The following is a 21,100-nucleotide window of genomic DNA, read 5'->3' as shown; positions in this document are numbered from 1 at the left end:
TGTCCCATAATTTCGATCTCCTGAACCATGTGCACGTATCTTTTATTCCAGATATTTTCAGGGTCAGAGTTGTTCCTTAGTACAGAAAGAAGTTTTAATAAGCCTGTGGATATTTAACAATGCTGGAACATGTGACATCTGTAGGAAGATATCAGCAGCAATCACTCCCTTCCTCCATATCAAGATTATCCACCAAAGTAGGATATAAAAAAGTGGAGAAAAAGTACTATAAAAAGGAAGACAATATGTTTTATTAATTTATTTATATCCTGCCTTTCCATCCCACAAAGGGTGCTCAAGGTTTAATCATTTCTACCTTTTTATAATGTGAATAACAAATAGTTTCACCTGGGCAAGAAGTTAAATGGCAGCAAACAAGAATATTTAATTTTGATCCTAGGCACTCCACTTTCATTGTCCAGTAACTACTGCAGTGCCTTGTGTCTCTGGATAGGTACAGGTAACTGTTTTACTTCATGTCTACACACGATGGCAGGATGATACAGGCAACCAACCTACTCTTAAGGTGACAGAGGTTGCCCAGGTGTAGATTGGCCATGTATGTTGACTCTCTGTTCCACTTGATTGTAGGCTTTGACTGCACTAATGGAACATGTTGCTAGAAATGGGATGTTCAGAATTTGCATTGTTTTTCAATACTTCATTCTGAAGTGCAGAAATCCTACTATTTAGATTATAGAAGAGGGCAGGAATCTCATTTCTCTTTCTCTCATGTATACTGCTTTATGTTGGAGTTGGCTGCCACTTTTAGCCATTTCCTTATTCCTTATCACAACCAGCAGCTGCTCACTGCCCAGTCAGAGGCTAATTTCCAGGTAGGCTTGAATTCTGGTTCTTCTTTGCTTGGAGGAAAGGGAGAGGAAAACCCGCGGGACATTGGCAAGAACAGACTATTTCTCCTCTGGTACAGTCAGATCTTGATCTCTTTCTCTTCTTCCAAGCTGATTTCCTGAGTTTTGTAGAAAGTGTTCTTGCATCCTAGGTCTTGAGCACTGTGCAGCAACTCTTCTGAGCGCATGTTCTGTTCTCTGCATATACAAAACACACTATGTTGTTAAAATAATTCCATTCTTGAATCTCATCCTGGCTTTTCTATCATTGCTCTTTGTCCCCACTACTGATGCTTAGATTTCCTTCCAGTTGTAGCTCATTTTCTCTACAATGTGCTCATTGTCGAAAGAGAATCGTATTCACTTTTGTGTGGGCGAGAATCTTTTGTTACAAATCCTGATTATTTATAGATAGGGGTGGGGGAAAGGGAAAGACTAAAGCTTCTACCTTCCTTCCTTTTTCCTGGAACATTTTTTCCTTAGAGATGTCAAGGAAGAGAGAATAATACAACCCTTCCTGTCAAAATATATAATACAGCCCCAAATGAAAAGCAGCAAAAATAAGGTTATTCTTTAGTCTGCTTTAGATATAATTTAATTAATATTTACATTCCACAGTGGTGTACAGATTCATTAAAATATAGTTTACTTTATAGCAGCCTTATTTCTTTGTATGGAATCTTTTACTTTTTATACATCCCTTACATCCCCCCCCCCCAAAAGATATAGAAGTTAACCAGTATTGTAATCTGGATGGTTTAGTATTAGACCAAATAAACAAAGCCATGTGGCATTTGGCATTGTATATCTGAGAAGAACTTGGATATTGCTTTTAGCTTATATTAAAATTTTGTGGTTGGATTCAAAGATATTGTCCCATCAGTGTAACTGCACTTTCATTGGTGGTGGAGGAGTGAGATTTTTGCTGATTTCCTCTCCCTTTGCAGACCTTAAATTTGCCTGTATGATGTTCCTGAGGTCATGAACTTTAGGAGCAGAATAGGCTGGGTGGAATCAGTGAACTGCAGTAGAAGGGGGAAGGCAGGAAGACACATTCTACGGGCTCTACTTGGGATCCAACCTTTAATATATATAGCATCCATCTATACCAAGAGTTGTCCAGAGGAAAATCTGTTTAGGACAGTGAGTGTAAGAATGTGTGATATTTGTGCTCAGTATGCATGATGCCACACATTTATGTGGTGTGGGTTTGATAGTATAACAAAAATGGTCACTGTCACGAGGAGTTTACAATTTAAGATTTGACAGTTAGTGGGAGAAGCAAGGGAGAGGTGGGGCATACAAGGGAAGAATACAAACAAAATATGATTCAGGTTATACAAGTGTGTAACTTAAATGCAGAGTTAAAACATTTGTATATGGTTATTTATAAAGGTGTCTGTTTTTAAATACCTAAAGTGCCATATGTTGGTATATTTGCAGATTATTCTCAACACATTTTCACCTGCCATCTCTTTTTAGTATAAAGCAAATAAAAACTGGAGATAGTAGATTTAAGAATGTATAAACAGTGTTTTGTAAATTATGAAAAGAAAGAGAGGTAGTAGAATGCGATAACCTTGCCTCTTCTCTTCCATCACACAGTAAGAGATTCGAAGGATTCAGTGTGCTTGATTTTTGAGTCTTTGGAGATGAGATATGAGTTGTTCTTGGGAAAGCCACTGCATGTCCTTGTTGCCCCTATCAGTGATGCAGTTAAGTAATTTTAGGTTCTAGACTTTTTTGTCTAACAAGGACCTCTGTTAAATGGCAATGCATTCTTCAGATTAGAAATTTCAACCTGCTGTTGGACCTCCTCACTGAGTTGGGAGCTTGGACTTGCTCCACAAAGTCCACCCTGATAGCACCATATACTGTGTTGTGCAATATACAAGAAATCCTGTATGATTTGGGACCAGCATACTAGACATGGGCACGAACAGGAAAAAAAACACATCGTGTTTGTTGTTCGTTGCCATCCACGAACAACGAACATTGACGAACATGATCCTGTTCACAAACATGTTTGTTGCTCATTGTTTGTGGGGACCAGCAGGCTCTCCTCCAGCCATCAAGATCCCTACTGCACCACTCCCAGAAACCCTACCTGAGCAGGCAGCAGGAATTGTACCAATAATAAATAATAGCTGCCTGGCAGCAGCCCTGGAACTTGAAGGGGTAGATCCCTACCGCACCACTCTCAGAAACCCAACCTGAGCAGGCAGCAGGAAAGGTACCAATAATAAATAATAGCTTGGCCCCAGAGCCTGGCAGCAGCCCTGGAACCTAAAGGGGTAGATCCCTATCCCACCACACACACAGAAAATTCAAGCTCCAATGCACTCACCCTGTCTCTCTAACAGCAGCTGTCTCTCCCTGAAAGCCAGAGCTGGGAACCCTCCTCCCCCCTGGTCTTTTCCTCTTGTAACAAATTTGGAGCTCCAGTCCACACTTGGAAGGAATACCTGCCTATCAAGTGAAATTGGGCTTAGATTGGGGTTTCCAGGGCAACAGCAGGAGTTCAGACAGAGTTCAGACAATCCCTGCCTATGTTGCCAAGGGAATTGATTGCAGGTGCCAGACTGTCTGGCTCGATGAACAGCAACGAACAGCAATGAACGAGGCTTGCAACGGCCACCTGTTTGTTTAGAAGGAGGCCTCACAAACAGCTTGTCCACAAACAGCAGATTGGGCTGTTCATGGTTTCTTTTAGTTCGTATTACTGTTTGTGCCCATCTCTACAGCATACCTACTTCCTTATGAACCTACCCCAAAACTATGGTCATCTTGCAATTTACTTCTTCTTACCAGCTTTGGGTGCCTGCCCCCTTCTGAGATTAAGCAGTTGACAACCTAGGAGAGGGCCTTCTTAGTTGTGGAATGAACACTTTGGAACTCTATCACTGGGAAGATTGATCTGTCCCCTTCTGCTGCTGTCTTCCACCACGGGATAAAGACTTTTTTTTCCGCCTAATGTTCCCTCATTGATCCCCCCTTTTTGTCCTATGTTTTAATTACTGATTTAACTTTAGTTTTGTTTTAATGATACATTGCTTGTTTAGTTTTAATGTTTTTAAAGATAACATTTATTATTTAATCTGTTAGCCACCTTGGTGGCCCTGATAAGGACAAAAAAACAGAAGTATAATTTTTTTAAATAAATAAGAAAAACTCTGGAGGAGCATAAGAAGAGAGAATCCATCACTGTAGAATATAGAATCTAAAACATATGTGTTAATGATACCATATGGCGAGGCAAATTTCAGAGAAGATGAACAAGAAGTATCCAGTATAGCAGTTGATAGGTACAGATATTAATTCCAAGAAGGATTTTTGTGAACGTGGCAGCTGAAAAAATCCTCTTGCCCTCATGTAAATTTCCATCGTTGGCTGTGTTGAGATTGCATTGGGTCTGATGTTTCTTCTTGTGGCTGTGTACCCAAAGACATGTGGTATGATGTGATTTACAAGTATCACTGTCCCTGAAATTACAATGAGTTTGCAGACTGGCTGTCCGTGGATTCATTAGCCTTTTCATTGTGGAAGATATGGCAGCCAAGTGAATGGTAAAGATATTTGAGTAGATTTGTGCAGTTGTCTGTCATTCTTGGTATCTAACTACATTTCTTTTAATTTTTGAGTCTGTGTTTTTAGTGCACACTGCTACTATATTTTTCAAGTGTTAATTTTGTTAATTGCAATGACTAGAGACTTACTAACTTTAATAGAGTTAAAGTCAAAGTTTTTAAATGGGTATGAATGACCCAGGACAAACTTTCCTATCTTGTTCACTCTATCTGAGAATACCAAAGCGGAACAAGTCTGATTGAAAACTACAAAATGAAGATCTGTGCTTCTGTAGATACTGAATTGCTAGGTTTGCTTCATGTGACTAAATGCTGCAAGTTTTGTTGCTAACAGGTGATTCCTGTATTCACTAAGAATACTTTAGATAGAGTACTTTTTCTTGTTTGAAGATGGAAGAAAAATTGTCTTCATGTTCCTTCTTCCGTATGAACTTACTGCCAGCTCTTTGAAGAATGGAAACAAATAATGGAAAATATAAGCAGGATATTCTGGTGTTGAAAAAAGGGGTGAGTACGTGTGACTAAGGGCTTTTCTGCACACTCAACTTAATCCAGATTCTCTTAGCAGATGATCCCCAGGCATTGGAATTGATATGGGTACAGTTCTTCCTCATGTCTGCTTTCCCCTTGCATTTTTACAGTTGTGCATTTTCCTGCCTCTTCAGTGTGTTCATATATGTTGACCAGACTTTTATCTGTATTTGGTAGCTTCAGTGATTCATTGTTCCTGGGACAGGCTATGCTGAAATCTCCCTCGCTTTTTCTCATATCTGGTAGGGGAACATAGCTTAAGTGATCTGTTTGTTCATCATCCAAGGAACTGGATTCCATGCTACAGTTCTCAGAATAGAACATTTAGCATTCGTCTGGTGTCTAGTTGTTCCACTTGTGCCCAGTTTGGATTTTGACTTGATTGAAGAAGCGCCATATAATACCTTTCTTTCCCACCAAATTGACCGTTCACATCTTCTACATAGGAGTGAGATGATAACTATAAGTACTTGGCACTTCATCCAGCCCTATGTTGGTTGATGTCCATTGATGGCTCTTCTCCTTCTATAGTGAATACTTTGGCTGTTATTCTGAACATCTTGTCTTAGAAAGTTAACTTCAGCTTTCAAATACTTGATTTGAAATGCCAGTTTTTAGTTACCTTGTATCTTTCATTGAGGAACTGCTGCTTTCTTTGGGTGCAGGGACAGCTTTTTATCTTATATTGTAGTGCAGAGTTTCCCCCTGTCTTTGGTTGGGCACCATTTTCCTGTTTCTGTTGTTTCTTTCTTCACTGACAGCCAAGTCTAGTTTTTCAAATAAGGTACCATCTGGGATCTGGCTGTCATTTAAATAAGGCTAAATGATGCTCCTAACGTTTTCACTCTGTAATCCTGTTAAAAGGAATGCAGCATCATGATTTGAACCAAGGCACCATCATACTTTAGGCCAGAAGTTGTCTCTAAAAAGGCAAACTTGATTTTTTTGTCTCCGATCCAGAAACTTGACAAGGAAATATTGGGGTGACTCTGGTGTTCCTGAGCATCTTTTTAACAATCAAAATATAGTTCAATTGCACCTTTCTCCTGATAATATGATCTCAATATGTGCCCTAATTTTGCTAAGGTGAAATCCTTTTACCCCTCCAAATAACTTCTAAGACTGAGTCCAGGAGAAATTGCATTGATGACAGCTTCTGTGATCTCTGCCTCACTTTTTAAAGGGCCATTTTTAGTCTGATAGGCAAGGCTGATAACGCTCAGCCGCTTTCATTGCTGAGGATTGCCTAGCTGCCCACTTACCCTGAAATCTTTGTTCTGGATTGATTTTCAAGCCATAGGTAGCTTCCTGTCCATCAACATTTTACTATTTGAGTCTCAAGTAGGTTTATTTTTTCAGTCTATTGCTTCTGTAGTGCTGCCCCCTTGGCTGCAGCACTGAGCTCCACAGTCTGGTCTTTCAGTAATGCAGATGACCCCTCATCCTATACTTCTTTTAGATCATCTCTATTCAGATACTGTACTATGTGCCTGAACAAAGTGGCTTTTAGTCTTACAATGATCTGCTCCTGAAAGGCCTAGAAAGTTACAAACCTCTCTCAACTGTTCCTCTTGAAGCTGATATAAAAGTCCTTCTGCTTTCAGAAGCGGGCTTTCAAACTCAGTGTTAGCAGTGATTTTTCTCAGCACTTCACTCAGTCTCAAGGCTTCTTTCTCTCAAGTTTGTTCTGTTTCCTCCGCAGCTTTGTAGGCTTGTTCTCTTGGAGGTTAAAATCCTCTCACTGCAAACCCTCTGGCTGGCTTGCACATTGTTACACTCCAATCAGGATTAAAAGCAGGAAGTGCAATGAACATTAACTTCCCCTACCTAAAAACACACCAGACACAAACTACAACACCTTCAAAACAACTTAAGTACTGAAGTCTGCTTCTTCTTTCTCCCAGTTTGGTGTGAGAGCCGGTTTGGTGTAGTGGTTAAGAACAGCAGGACTCAAATCTGGAGAACTGGGTTTGTTTCCCCACTCCTCCACTTGAAGCCAGCTGGGTGACCTTGAGTCAATCACAGCTTTCTCAGACCTCTCTCAGCTCCACCCACCTCACAGGGTGATTGTTGTGGGGATAAAAATAACATGCTTTGTAAACCGCTCTGAGTGGGCGTTGTAATGAAGGGCGGTATATAAATCGAATGTTATTATTATGTTATTATTACTGAAGTTTGTTTCTTCCCCATCTTTTCCCAGAATGCCATTTGATTATGTTTTGATAGGACAGTAGAATATAAACAATCAAACACAAACTTTGCATCCCTGCCACAAATACAGTGGAATACTCCTAGTCCTAGACCCTCTTCACAGACTAAACATACCTGCATTTTCGAGCTCTGTTTCATTAGCAGTGACAAGCAGACTCTTCCTAGCAAAGTTCAGAAATGGGCTTATCAAACTGAGCTGCTTTTCTTGTGAGGAAGGGGGATGAAAATACGTTGCCCTACCCACCAAGTCCAGTTTCAAAATAGCATTGTGCTCTTGGTGTCATTGTTGGGAGTATGATAGTGTTTGCAACTTCTCTCTCCTAACTCTTGTCCCTGAGCTTCCAAGTCTCTTTACCTGGAAGTGACAAAAGAAGGGAGTAAGGTCCCTCCTTCACCCTGATGCAACATCCTAGGCACGCAGGGTTGCCAGGTCCCCTCAGTGTCAAACCAGATGTAATAGCTGTTGGCTTATTTGCTTCTGCATTTAGGTGCCACCACTGGAGATGGCCACAGGATGGTATTACAGTGTCTAGCTTAGCAACTGTCAGTGACTCAAGCATGCTAATAAGGATTCACCTGGCTCTACAAAAATTCCAGTTCTTCTGTGGCTTCCCCATCTACTCATAAGTAGCAGACTGTATTTCTTTGACTCTCTCTTCCAGTTCCCCTGTTTAGCATGTGCTTTGCATCATACTGTCAGTCTTGAAGCATGCTACCTGATTCCATGAAATAGACCTTTGGCTTTTTGTGGGTTCTGCCATTTAAATGAATTAACATGACTGCTTGCTTTCCCCTTGTGCTCATGTGTGTACTCTCCCACCTCCTACAGTTGAACCATTTTGAGATCCATAGGAAATTGTGCCTTGCAAGCCAATTGGACATGCATTCAATCCTCAGTGGCCGTGCAAATGCGAAATCTTAGAATGGTGTCTGTCTGTCCCTGTATATGCATGCCTCTCTCTCACTCATATATGGGATGATGGTACTTCATTGGCAAGCCACAGCAGCCAGGAGGACATCAGAATGCTGCATATGTATCTGCTTTGGGGAAACAGACCCTGGAATAAAGTTGGATTTCTGGAAACAAAGCCTTGATCCTTTAAAAAACGATTAGGTTGCTACTTGGGCTTTTGCTGTGCAAAAATAGGATTTTATTTCGCTGAATGGTACAATATTAGTCATGTGTCCCCTTTTGTCATCCAAATCTGTTGACTGTTCAGCTTGCAGTGTTCTTTTTCTGGCTTTCAATTTGACAAGCAATCATTTTGTGCAATGAAACTATTTCCTGTGTGTGTGTGAAATGAACCATAGTATCATGCTTTGTCCAAAGAACAGAAGAATGTCCTGTAGGGGTTATAGCAAAGGACAATTTGGAAATCCAGAGAGACACTGGTACTATTTCTATCGAACAGTATTAGCTCAAATTGCTCTGTTTCCATTCTGCCACAGTTAGATGTGGAGGCTGGAATCTCTCTTAAAGATCTTTATATTCTGTATACTTTTAAACGGTATTTATCGGGCCCTTGGCATCTTCTGATCTCTGCTCTTTTTAGCACATTCTTATACACAGAAATAATTATGACATTTTACCAGTTGAACATAAAGCACTTCAGTGGTGGTCAGCTGACAAAGATATTGTTCCAGTGTTAAAACATAAACAGTGAAATCATAAGCTGAGTTACTCCAGTCTAAGCCTATTGAAATCAATAGCCTTGGATTGGAGTAACTTGCTTAAAGTTTTGCTGTAAGTCTCCTTATGAACTGATAAAGTTTTACCCCCAAAAGAAATTTCTTCAGATGCAATCATTGATCAAATTCATCTGATCAAATTCAGATGCTCTAGTCCACTAATATTTTATGCTAGTATTTTAGACTTTTACATGCCACAGAACTCTTGTTGCAACAGACGAATGCAACTACCCCTCTGCAATTATTGTGTAATGTTGATTCTCCTTGGCACCATGCCAGGCATCTGCCAAGTGTGTTTTCAGGTGGTGAGAAACAATATCTTGTGATGCGACTGCTTCTGAAGTTGAGATATCCAGTAGGAAAATTGCTGCTTACCAGTGTTGTTTGAAAACAGAAGAGAATCAAATGTAGGCATCCAGAGTAGAACATTTGTTTTGGTTGTAAAGATTGCCTTCCTTTAGATACAATCAGCAGCTGCTGACCCATGTCTTTGTTTTTATTTTATTTTACTTCATTTATGCTCTGCTTTTCTCTGCAATTGGGACCCAAAGCTGTTTACATCATTCTCCTCTCCTCTATCCCTCCCCCTCCCCAAACAATCATGAGAGGTAGGTTAAAGTGTGTGACTGGCCCGGGGTCACCTAGAGAGCTTTCAAGGCAGAGCAAAATCAAAAAGAGTCCAGTAGCACCTTTAAGACTAACCAATTTTATTGTAGCATAAGCTTTCGAGAATCAAGTTCTCTTCGTCAGATGCATAGTACAGAAACTGGTCAAATATAGAAGAGGAGGGGAGGAGAGAGAAGATGCAGTTAGGGGGAGAGAGGGAGGGTGCAACCAAAACATTCCTTTGCTAGTAAATGTAAACATCTCCTTTTGGCCAAGCCTTACGTTACAACCGTATCTGCTCCAATGCTCTCGACCGAGACTCACACTTAAGAGATTTACAACAAGCATTTTTGAGACTACAGTACCCACCAAATGAAGTGAAGAAACAAATCAACAGGGCCAGACTAGTACCCAGAAACAGTCTGCTCCAGGACAAACCTAAAGGAACTAACAGCAGAACACCACTGGTTGTCACCTATAGCTCCCAGCTCAAACCCATCCAATGTATCATCAGTGAGCTACAACCCATCCTGGAAAATGATACCTCTCTCTCAGAAGCCTTGGGTGGAAGACCTTTCCTTGCCTACAGACAGCCCCCCAACCTTAAACAACTTCTCACCCACAATCATGAATCGGCCAGCTGAGTCACCAGCACAGGTACCAGGCCCTGCAACAGACCCAGATGCCAGCTCTGCCCCTATATCTACCCAGGGACTACAATTACAGGACCCAATGGCATCAACTACACTGTCTCTGGCTCTTACAGCTGCTCATCCTCCAATCTGATATATGCCCTCATGTGCCAACAATGTCCTTCTGCTCTGTACATTGGACAAACCAGCCAACCTCTACGCAAAAGAATAAATGGACACAAATCTGACATTAGAAATGGAAACGTCCAAAAACCAGTGGGAGAACACTTCAATCTACCAGGACATTCCATCAAAGACTTAAAGGTCACTGTAGTTCAACAGAAACCTTTCAAAAATAAAATCCAACGGGAGGCTGCTGAATTGGAATTCATATGCAAATTTGACTTTGTCAAGCTGGGACTGAATAGGGACTATGAATGGTTATCACATTATCACAGGTAACAGATTTCCTTTACAGAGGCGGGGTCTGGGGGAGCCCAGTGGCGCCTGGCGTGGGCTTTCGGGGACCACAGTTCTCTTTGTCAGATGCATCTGACGGGGAGAGCTGTGGTTATCGAAGGCTTATACTACATAGGAATTGGATGGTCTAGCTGTTTTACTGCTGCAAACTAACAGGGCAAACTCCCTTGAAGCCTCACCCAAGCCAACTGACCCCAAAAGGACACCAAAAGGAGATGTTTACATTTACTAGCAAAGGAATGTTTTGGTTGCACCCTCCCTCTCCCCCCCCTAACTGCATCTTCTCACTCCTCCTCTCCTCTTCTATATTTGACCAGTTTCGGTACTATGCATCTGACGAAGAGAACTTGATTCTCGAAAGTTTATGCTACAATAAAATTGGTTAGTCTTAAAGGTGCTACTGGACTCTTTTTGATTTTGCTACTACAGACTAACACGGCTAACTCCTCTGGATCTATGACCAAGGCAGAGCAAGGAATCAAACTTGGATTGCCTAGATCCTAGTCTTCCATTCTAGCTACTATACAACAATGGCTCTAGCTAGCCACTAACGACCAATTATGCAGCTCCTGGCAAGTGAAGTTGTCATTGTTCCTAGTCTTGGGACCAGAATATATGGGATGGAGCAATTTACTTCAAAAATGAAGACTTTAAGTACTTGCATCTCTTCAACTTGACGTTTTTATTTGAGAAGCTTTTTGATACATTTCTTTCCTTTTAAAATTTTTCTTTATTTAAACTATAAACTATACACCATAACATAATAAACAATAAACATAGAGAATGAGAAAAAAACACACGATTCTAAACATGACACACTAACATTGCATAGATCTATATAATTAAAAGGGAAAGGGAAAAGAAAACAACAACAACAACAACAAAACCTAGATTACTCTACAGGTTGAGTTCCGATTTTCTCCGCAACAAGTATATATCACTTCTAGAGTCACACTTATTCTAGGTTAGTCGCAAACCCCCTCTTTTTGATACGTTTCTACTGTACCTCGGGGATGGGAATCATTATTGTCAAGCAGTATTTTATTGATCTTCCTTGTGTAATGTGGTTTCATAGCAAGGGGATCTCGGAAGGGAGGAGCTAAACAGGAGGGGCATCTTTTCATGGAGTCATCTTTTGATAGACTTGTGGCTATCAATTAAAGTCTCGTTTGCATATCCTGAAAGTAGCTTATTCTTGTTTGCATACAATGCTGCTTGTTAGTAACATAGCAGTACTGCTAGTTTTCTTGCCTAAATAAGATCTATACCACACCTGGTACTGTTTATAAAAGTGACCAAATAGGAAAAAACCTCTGTATATCATGTGCTGCTTTATAAGTGTTTACCCGAAATGAAACACTTAAGTTGCATGGACTTAATCCATGCAATAAATTCAGGAAATCATTTGTGCAAACACAGCTTTACAGAACTGGAACTCAGAGTGGGAATTTTAACCTGGGTCTCCCAGATTTGAGTTCAACACTTATAATCACCGCACCACACTGGCTGTTTGGAAGAAAGGGAGTTTCCTTTGCCAAAATACGTCTACCTGGGTATTTAAAGTTCTGCTAAATAAAATGCTATCAAGCCTTATGGTAACTTATGGCAACCCCATCCACAGGGTGTTCCAGGTAAGAGAGAAGCCGAGGTTTGCAATTACTTTCTTCTGCATAGTGACCTCAGTCTTCCTTGGTGGTCTTCCATCCAAGTACTCACCGGGGCTGGCTCTGCTTAGCTCTGATGAGGCTGGGCTGCTAAAAGTCCTATAATCAACATAAACTATGTTTGTTCAGAAGGGCATAAAAATAACAATTTAAAAGTTTGAAAACTACATGTCACTTCACTATAAATAGAAGTACCAGGTAATGCCATCCAACAAGAAAAAAAACATTAATTCTGAAACTTTTTCATATGGACAGTAAAACAATAACAATCCTCTATATATGTTCATATTTACTGGGATCAGTTCCCATTTTCCAGAATCTATCCCTGTTGAGTAGTTGCCCTTATTTTGTACTCTGGTTGATTGTTAGGGGCTCTGTTAATGAGGAAGGCTAAATTGTAAATAAATAAAAAGACAGACCAAACAGTAGTAAACATGCAGGATATGTGTGTGTTCACTGGAACATGTAAACAGGGTTAGCACCAAACAGGTAAGCTTTGGAAAGTCTTCTGGGGTTCTCAAAAAAACTCCTTCTATGCCACTAACCAATGACCATCAAACTCGGGTCTAGAATGCAGTTTGATTATGCGCATTGCAGATTCTGTTTCTCAGTCACACTCTTTAACAGAGTGCTAGGAAATGGCATTTTTATACGTAAGTGAACAAGCTTAAAAATAAGGTCCAAGCTCAGTGATTTCTGATGCAGGGAGGGAAAGAAGACACTGTCCCCATCCTGCACTGGATAGACTTAAAGAAACCCTACCATGTTTCCTCAATCTACTCTAGAGAGTTGTTGAATGGCATCAAATTGCCGCATTCTCTGCAGAACTTCTAGGAGTGGCATCAAATGGTTTTGCTTATTCCTAACCAAAGGGGACTTTTAATTGCCGTCTGTGTTATCTTTTCCACACTTAAAGAAGAATTCAAATTAATTAGGACCAGTAATATAGATTCCTCTTGAAGACAGAATAATACTGATGAAAGCAGCAAAGGTCAGCAAGCGACCTCCTCACATGCAGCAATAACTTTGCCATTTTGTGGCTTTTTTCCTTTTGTCAGTTTTTAAAGTTAATTGTTGATGCCCATACACAGAACCGCAGCTCACTTTTTTTTCTTGTTAATGCAGATCTTCAATGGTGTTTACTAATCACCGTCTTAGGAGACTTCTGTAAGTTTACATTCTACAGAGGATTTTTACTTGCCCTGGGAAAGCATGCCAAGAACAACTCTGGGACGTTTGTGTCTTAAGTAAATGAATGGAAACAGTGTTGCTATCTTTTGTTCTCAAAATGTTTGAGTAATTTACTGTTAAAGATCACTACAGCAATTATGAAAGCTGTTTGTTTACACAGCAGCTTTTTCTGTGTAAGGATCTTTCCTGTCCACCTGAAGTAGATGGCTGTATTTTCTGGTTATTCCCGTTTTCAAAAACAATTGACATAGAGTTCAAATGGAATTTCCATGGAAGATTAGCCTGAAACACCACCAAAATATCTAAATTGTTCGACCTGTTCAATACTATACCCAGCAAGTGGCCACTTATATTTCTTACAGCTTCACTTTTTGTGAAATAACAGTATTTTGGACTTATAATAAATAGTCAGGCCTTTTCTGAAGCAGTATTCTCCAAATGATTTCAGGAGCCTCTATAAACCAACTACTGTGCATGCCAGTAGAGCTGTATCATTCACATACAGAAGAATTGGAAGCTTCTGGGATGACAAATATGGGGTTTGAAACTTATCACAGGAAGGAAAAGACACCATGTCATTAATATAAATATTCTTCACTCCCTTTTAAAGCGGAAATCATTCCAGACAATTGACCAATGGGGCCACATCTCACCTGGGCTTTTGGGGACATATGTAACTGTTTGATCAAAAATAAAAAATGCTTATCAGCGGACAGTGTATCCAATTTATTCCGTAATCACTGTTGCAGGATTGTATCAAAAGCAACTTTAAGGTCCATAAAAGCTGTTGCTAGCATCCTCAGGTCAAGTATACTTGGCAGCTAAATGGTAAAGGGTATAACTGATCAATTTTGCTTAAGCCTCTATGAAAACCTGCCTGTTCACAGCTGAGTACTGTTCTTTTTCCAACCAAGTTACTGGTTTATTATGAAGAAAGGACGCGTACAGTTTTCCTGCTGTCGAGAGAAGGCTTATTGGTCGATAATTGAGAGGCTCCATCAGCTCCTTAATTTCAGATGTTGTAACTGGTGACCACAGCTTTATCTTAGGCCCCGAAGTTTCATACATGGTCCTCTCTTTAGTGGTTAATGCCATATATAGTACCATAAAATGATTCTCCCAACATGCCACAGGAATGTGGCAAGGAACCATAACTTTCGAGTTTAAATTTGCAATTATATCCCAAAACAGCCTCTTTTAGGTTGGCTGCCCAGATAAAAAAAATTTCATCCCTCCTTTTTGACAGCTCTTTTCTTCTCTCTTATATCCTCACAACGACCTATGAGGTTAGACTGAGACTGAGAGTATGTGACTGGCCCAAGGTCACTCAGCAAGCTTCCGTGGCAGAGTAGGGATTTGAACCTGGGTTTCCCAGATTCTAGTCTAGCACCGTAACAATTGCATCACACTGGTTAGTTGTTGAATATTATGGAACAACTGTGCTGAAGCTAACCCAGATGTTTTGAATGAATACATGTGTAACAAATGAATGCATTCTAACCTGTGTAGGAGTCTGTAGTAGAAAGTATATCTTTTAAAGGAGACTGATATATGTTCATTTAGTTAGCCAACAGTACAAGGTGGAGGGATAAACAACCAATAACCAGCATGACCACAAGGAAAAGTCAGCCACAGTTTGAACTTGAAATTGAATTGATCCCTTTGTAGTGGAAATTCTCACATCCTTTTTGATTTAGTCTGTTTAGGTACCATGGATGCAAATCAGCCAAGATGCAAATGAATACAAGTTGTGATAATAGTATAATATCTGAAGGTGTTAATAGTCTCGGAAAAACTGTAGGACAGGGCAAGGAATAAGTACAGGTAGTGGATGCTGCTGCTGCTTGCAGTTATATTCTCTTTTTTGGCACATATTCTTGTATGTTTCAATAATCTGACTAATAACTTGTCAAGTATAATTATCAGGTACATGGGGTCCAGTTCATATTGGCACTGTGGCACGGGGTGGGGAGGTTAAGCCTGTATTCACTTTTGACATTTTCAGTAAAGTTAAGTTTCCCTAGTGTGTCAAACAGCAGAAACCTGAGATTGTTTCAAGTCAGGAAAATAGTACTGGGTGAGTTCGGGTTGTATTCCCAATCTGAATTGCTTGTGAAATGCTAAGTAAGGGCAGACAATGAGGAATAATAAGGATTTGAGTAATAATGGTAGGTGGTAGAGGCAATTTTGGAGCAATGGGGAAATAACTTCAGATACATTTTTGCCATAACTTTGATTTCATGTTCATTTGCAAAGAATCTTGAATGTGATTAGTATACAGTGGATTGACTCTTATATTTCACTTTTTCTATTCTTCTTCAACCTTTAGTAGATAAATTTGGAGAAAATGGGATAACAATTAAGAATCTTAGCCTCACTCTTAAGCTTGCTGGGTAAAGGAAAACAAAAGAGAAGATGTCATGAGAATTTCCATCTCTGTACTGAGCACAGGAAATACTGCCCGGAAAGTTTCAGGTCTTTACAAAACAATAATGAAGCGGGGGGTGGGGGGTGGGGGTGGAATCTCCAAGCAACTCTTTTATTTTGTTTCCATTGTTCTTGCCAACCTACTTTTTGGGTGTTTGAGAGTCTTGCTTTATCCCTTTCCTAGGAAGAAATATAGCCATTTGATATAGTGTAAAATGAAAAGTCAAAAGCACCAGCTGTTTGCTGTTCCTTTCTCCTTTTCAAGGACTGATGAAACAACAGCTATGTGTTTGTGTGTGTGTTAGAGAAATTTTCATTCAGTAAGCAGTTGGATTTCATTTAAGGTCCTTCTCTGCCTCACTGAAATGCAACTAAAAGATTAAAACAATTAGAATATTTCAGAGAATTAGTGGGAAAGTCGTAGTATGAAATAATTTAATGTCATTTAAGCTTTCAATGTATACTGATATATTCTTTCTTATTAGATCCAGGAGTGTCCCTTCAGCTACTTCTGAAGTAAGATTTTTATATGCATTCAGTGCATTACAAAATAAACTAAAGTTCAGTGTCTAAAACGCAATAATATTAATAATAATGATATCTGTGGCTCGCAACAAAAACATTTTAAACCTTACATTACTTATTAAAAGCCAACAAACATGAAGAAATGTGAATCACGTGGAACAAAATCCTAGATGAATGGGGATGTTTTTACTGGGGCTTAAAATTAGATAAGCTATGCACCAGGTGAACAGCTATGGGGAAGGAATTCTGGAGTTGAGGTGACACCACAGAAAAGTTCTTGTATTTAGTAACTGCCCACCTTGTGTCCATGGTTCAGAGGGAGACATGGAGTGGGGCTTCTGGAGATGCTCTTGTTCGACAGGCAGAAAAATGTAATGCCACAGCAAACACTGTCAATATAATGAGTGATTATTGTGTCACTTGCATGAGAATATGCATTAACAAGGAATAAATGCAGGTCTTTTTTTCAAGGGGAATGCGAGGGAATGGAGTTCCAGCACCACTTGAAAATGGTCACATGGCTGGTGGCCCTGCCCCCTGATCTCCAGACAGAGGGGAGTTTAGATGGGCCTCCGCACCGCCAAGCAGCGCAGAGGGCAATCTAAACTCCCCTCTGTCTGGAGATCAGGGGGCGGGGCCACCAGCCATGTGACCATTTTCTCTGAGGGCAACCCACTGAGTTCCACCACCTCTTTTCCCAGAAAAAAAGACCTGAATAAATATAATTGAAAAATTACAATGACTAGGAAATAACATACACTTTAAATTGCAATACAAAAAAACAATAAAGAATAACAAATAAGAGCAATATTGGTGTTAGCCCTCTTTTGGGGGAATCTTCTTCAGTATATAAATAACAAATTTTCTGATCTGTTATGAATATATGCACTACAGTTAAGTGACAAAAACATTAAATACAGTTGTTTTCAAAATTCTTTAAAATAATGATAAAGAGAAATGCTGCAGAGCCTTATTTAACCCAGCTACAGTCTGAAATAGTTCCTTATCATTTAACAATGCTAATATTTATTTTTGTTAGCTCTGAACCTGTTGCCCATGAACTTCATTGAGTGTTCCAAATTTTAGTATTATGGGAAAGGAGAAAAAGGTCTCCAACATCTGCTTTCGGGTCCCAAGCTAAGGGTCCCAAGTGGAGGCTATTCTGTTTGGCCCACTTCAGTCCAGTAATAAAGATACCAAGCTCAAAACACAGAAATGAGGGCAAAGACTCCATATAATAAAGCACATGGATAGGCTACTAATAGTTGCTGTCCTTGCATTGCCAAGGCGGAAATGAAGATTTTGGAAGCTGAAAAACTACACCAGCCAATAATTCCAGCAGCAAGAACTATTCCCATCATGCCCTGTAAAGAAAATACCACTGCGAAGCTGGAGAGAATTATCATAGGAAGGAGGCAGTATCCTAGGACACTGGCAACACAGCCAAATGAAACACCCGTCATGCTCATTAAATTCAGGAGACAGAACATTCCTAAGCACCCAATTGCACTAATCCCATACACGTAGCCAAACTGAATTTTGCCAGCCAGCAATAAGGTGGAACCAAAGGCTAAGCAAAATACCATTGGCCCTGCCAAGTCGGTTTCATTCATGATGCTGCCATCTGCTACTTTCAAAGGGTGCAGTACTGCCAGGGTCTTCTGCCAGATATGGTCAAAATTGATCCCAAGTTCTTCTAATAAGGGTGGCTCATCTTTAAAACTGCTTCCATAGAAAGACTGTGGTGAGGATGGAGTGTAAGATGGTGATGGCTGGAATATTTGACTAGTGTAAGGCTGTTGTTGCTGCATCATCTCTGGAGGAACATATCCACTTGACTGAGAATAGTCATAGCCAGCATATTGTTTGCTGTATGTTCCTCCTCCATAATCATACGACTGTGCTTTATCATCAATGCTGTAACTTGTTTGGTAGAATTCTGTATTCAAGTTGTCAAATCCAGACATTGTAAGCTCTCTGTAGCGCCTCCATGCCGCGCCCCTCTTTCCCCGCACAGTCGGCGGACCTTAGCCCTGCAGGAGCCCCAGCCCCCAGCTTTGCTTACACTGACACTACGTGTCCAAAAAAACTTTCTTTATCCACATTCCCCACCCCATGCATGATTTTATAAACCTCTATTGTGTCCCCCCATAGCTGACTTTTTTCTAAGTGAAGAAGTCCTAGACTCTTCAGCCTTTCTTCATAGGAAAGATGCTCTAACCCTTTAGTCATTTTGATTGCCCCCCTTTGTACTTTGTCCAGCTCTGCAGTATCTTTTTTGAGATATGACAACCAGAACTGCAGGGGAACAAACTAGAGGGGTTAAGTAACAACCTGTGTGTGTGTGTGGTTTCTATATGTGTGGGTTTACAATTGACCACTGAGGAAGGCCTTAGGGCCAAAACGCGTCTGGTTGGTTTTTACTGTACCTTTGTCTATTTGTGTTGATCATTGCACTGTACCATCATCTGTATTTTAAGATGTTTTAGCAAGTTTTAGTATGTATATGTAGCCTGCCATTCAGGCCTTATGTTTTAAACTTGTTTTTAATCTATATTGGTGCACATCTATAATAAATACTCTCAAATATACAGTATATATATATATTTAGGTTGTTACTTAACTCCTCTATTTTGTTCCCTTGCTTGTTTGGGTTGAGTTTGTGCCCCCCCCCTTTTCTTCATCCTTGCTGAACAAGAACTGCATACAGTATTCTGATGAGGCCACACCATAGCTCTATGCAAGGGTACTACAATATTATCTGCTTTATTCTCAATCCCTTTTATAATAACAATCCCATGCATGGGATTATTTTCACACAGAATTGACATTTTCATGAAGCTGTCCACTACACCCCAAAGATCAATCTGTTTCAATTTCAATCTTGGCCAGTTCAGACTGCATTGGCATATGTTTAAAATTAGGAATTTCTCACACCTGGCTTTCTTCCTTGATGTGCTTAATGACTTTGTCTTTAATAACAATTTCTACCAAATTACCTGGTACAGATGTTGGGCTGACTGGCATGTAAATCCCTGGATCCTCTCTATGTCCCTGTTTAAAAATTGGTGTGACAGTTTCTACTTTCCAGTTCCCTGGCACAGAGGCCAGTTTTGGTAACTTTACATGTACTTGTTTGTAGATCTGCAATGTCACATTTGAATTCTTTAAGAACCCTCAGGTGTAGTTCATCTGGTCCTGCAGACTTACTGGTTTTCAGTTTGCCTAATAGTCCTAGAACTTCATGACATGTCCTCTCAATTTTACTCAGTTCTTTAGACACTCTTCCTGAAAACAGCGGCTCTAGTCTGAGTACATGCCCCACATTTTACACAGTAAATTGAGGACCTGATTTTGATGGAGTTTTCACAGATTGTTTCCCTTATGGAACCCTCACATTTGGCTCTGTTTAGTCAGATGGAAACTCATTATGATATTTCAATAACTTTTGATAACTTTTTCTTTTGAAATTACATGTTGGTTAATAATTTGCCTGTTGACCACAGTTTGTTTGCCTAGGTGGTTGGTGAAACTAGAAAGCAAATATATTAATTAACTTAGATTCTGAAATTTTTGAGTGGAACGTAGTGCTGTTTCATCATCATCATCATCATCATCATCATCATCATCATCATCATCATCATCATCATCATCATCACAGTACCAAGACCAATATACAAAAATTATGTTACGAAGCCACTTATCAATAAAAAGAAAAATCATCGGTTATTTAAAAACTTTTAAAATACATTTCATGCCGTTTAAAAATTAATGTATAGAATCTGGCTACTTGCCATGTGCTGTTTCTTTCATTTAAAGGTCCTGAAGGTTATGGGAGAAAACCCTCAATAAAATGCTTTACTTAAATTTCCTTTCTTTGAAGCTAGCAGAAACCTGAATGGCAGGGGTAAGTTGGGTGAAATAAAACCGAAATGTACCACGATGTTGTAACTCTATCTTATTCTTGGCCGATGCCTTTGTTACATTGAAGTTGATAGGCGATGAGCCTGTTTGCCTTGCTGTTAAGATGGCAATGTGTATCTGAAGAAGTGGCTGAAGGATGAAGATGATACAGGACTGTAGCTGCTAGTTTGGGAATGAGACTGTCACCTCTACTTTCTCTTGCCAATAGACAGCTGTCAATAACACACACTGAGCTGGTTCAAGTAGTATCACAGTTCTCATACAGTATTTGACTATATTTTGTTGTCTTACATTTGCTTGCTTTTGGAGTCATAGATGCTGTTATTTACTTTACAACTGGATGCTTTAAATATAGTCCCTAGTGTTACTAAATCTAACAGGAGGGAAAATGGTCCTGTGAGGTATATTCTTCAGTAACCAGCATGAGATTGTACATAAGCACTCTAATCGTTGTCCCTGCACCACCACACAATTTCAGCAGGAAGCTTTTTTTAAAAAAATAGATTTTTCTTTTGTTTATTTTGGGCTACAAATGACTAATACAGGTGGATGTTAGCAAGCAAGTAAACATTTTGACAGTCTATGGGTAACCAACTGAGCAGTGGCAGGAAACCCTGGTTGTTGGTGGAGGATCCCGTGCTAGAGATGTGCACCAAAACAAATCTAGGAAATCTGGATCTGGGTTTCAGGGATCTCCCTCAAAATTCTAGGATTCCTACAATCTGGGAAAGATTCTCTGATCTGGTTTGATAAGATATGGGAATCCCAGATTTATCTAGTGT

At 39.9% G+C, this 21,100-nt stretch overlaps 2 protein-coding genes across 4 annotated transcripts in view; one reads left to right on the top strand and one right to left on the bottom strand.

Moving 5' to 3' along the window:
- The window catches only part of ARHGAP26 (Rho GTPase activating protein 26), a 401,231-nt gene that overhangs the window by 69,657 nt on the left and 310,474 nt on the right, over nucleotides 1-21,100 (top strand). The gene's annotated exons all lie outside the window — the stretch shown is intronic.
- Nucleotides 17,567-18,410, bottom strand: LOC129327430 (protein YIPF5-like). Its single transcript, XM_054976073.1, has one exon. It carries the CDS (start codon nucleotides 18,359-18,361, stop codon nucleotides 17,597-17,599), a length of 765 nt encoding a protein of 254 aa, XP_054832048.1. The 5' UTR covers nucleotides 18,362-18,410; the 3' UTR covers nucleotides 17,567-17,596.

The sequence above is a fragment of the Eublepharis macularius genome, chromosome 4 (assembly GCF_028583425.1).
Source record: "Eublepharis macularius isolate TG4126 chromosome 4, MPM_Emac_v1.0, whole genome shotgun sequence".
NCBI lineage: Eukaryota > Metazoa > Chordata > Lepidosauria > Squamata > Eublepharidae > Eublepharis > Eublepharis macularius.
The sequence above is the reverse complement of the archived record's forward strand: the minus strand, read 5'-3'. Positions and strand labels throughout refer to the sequence as shown.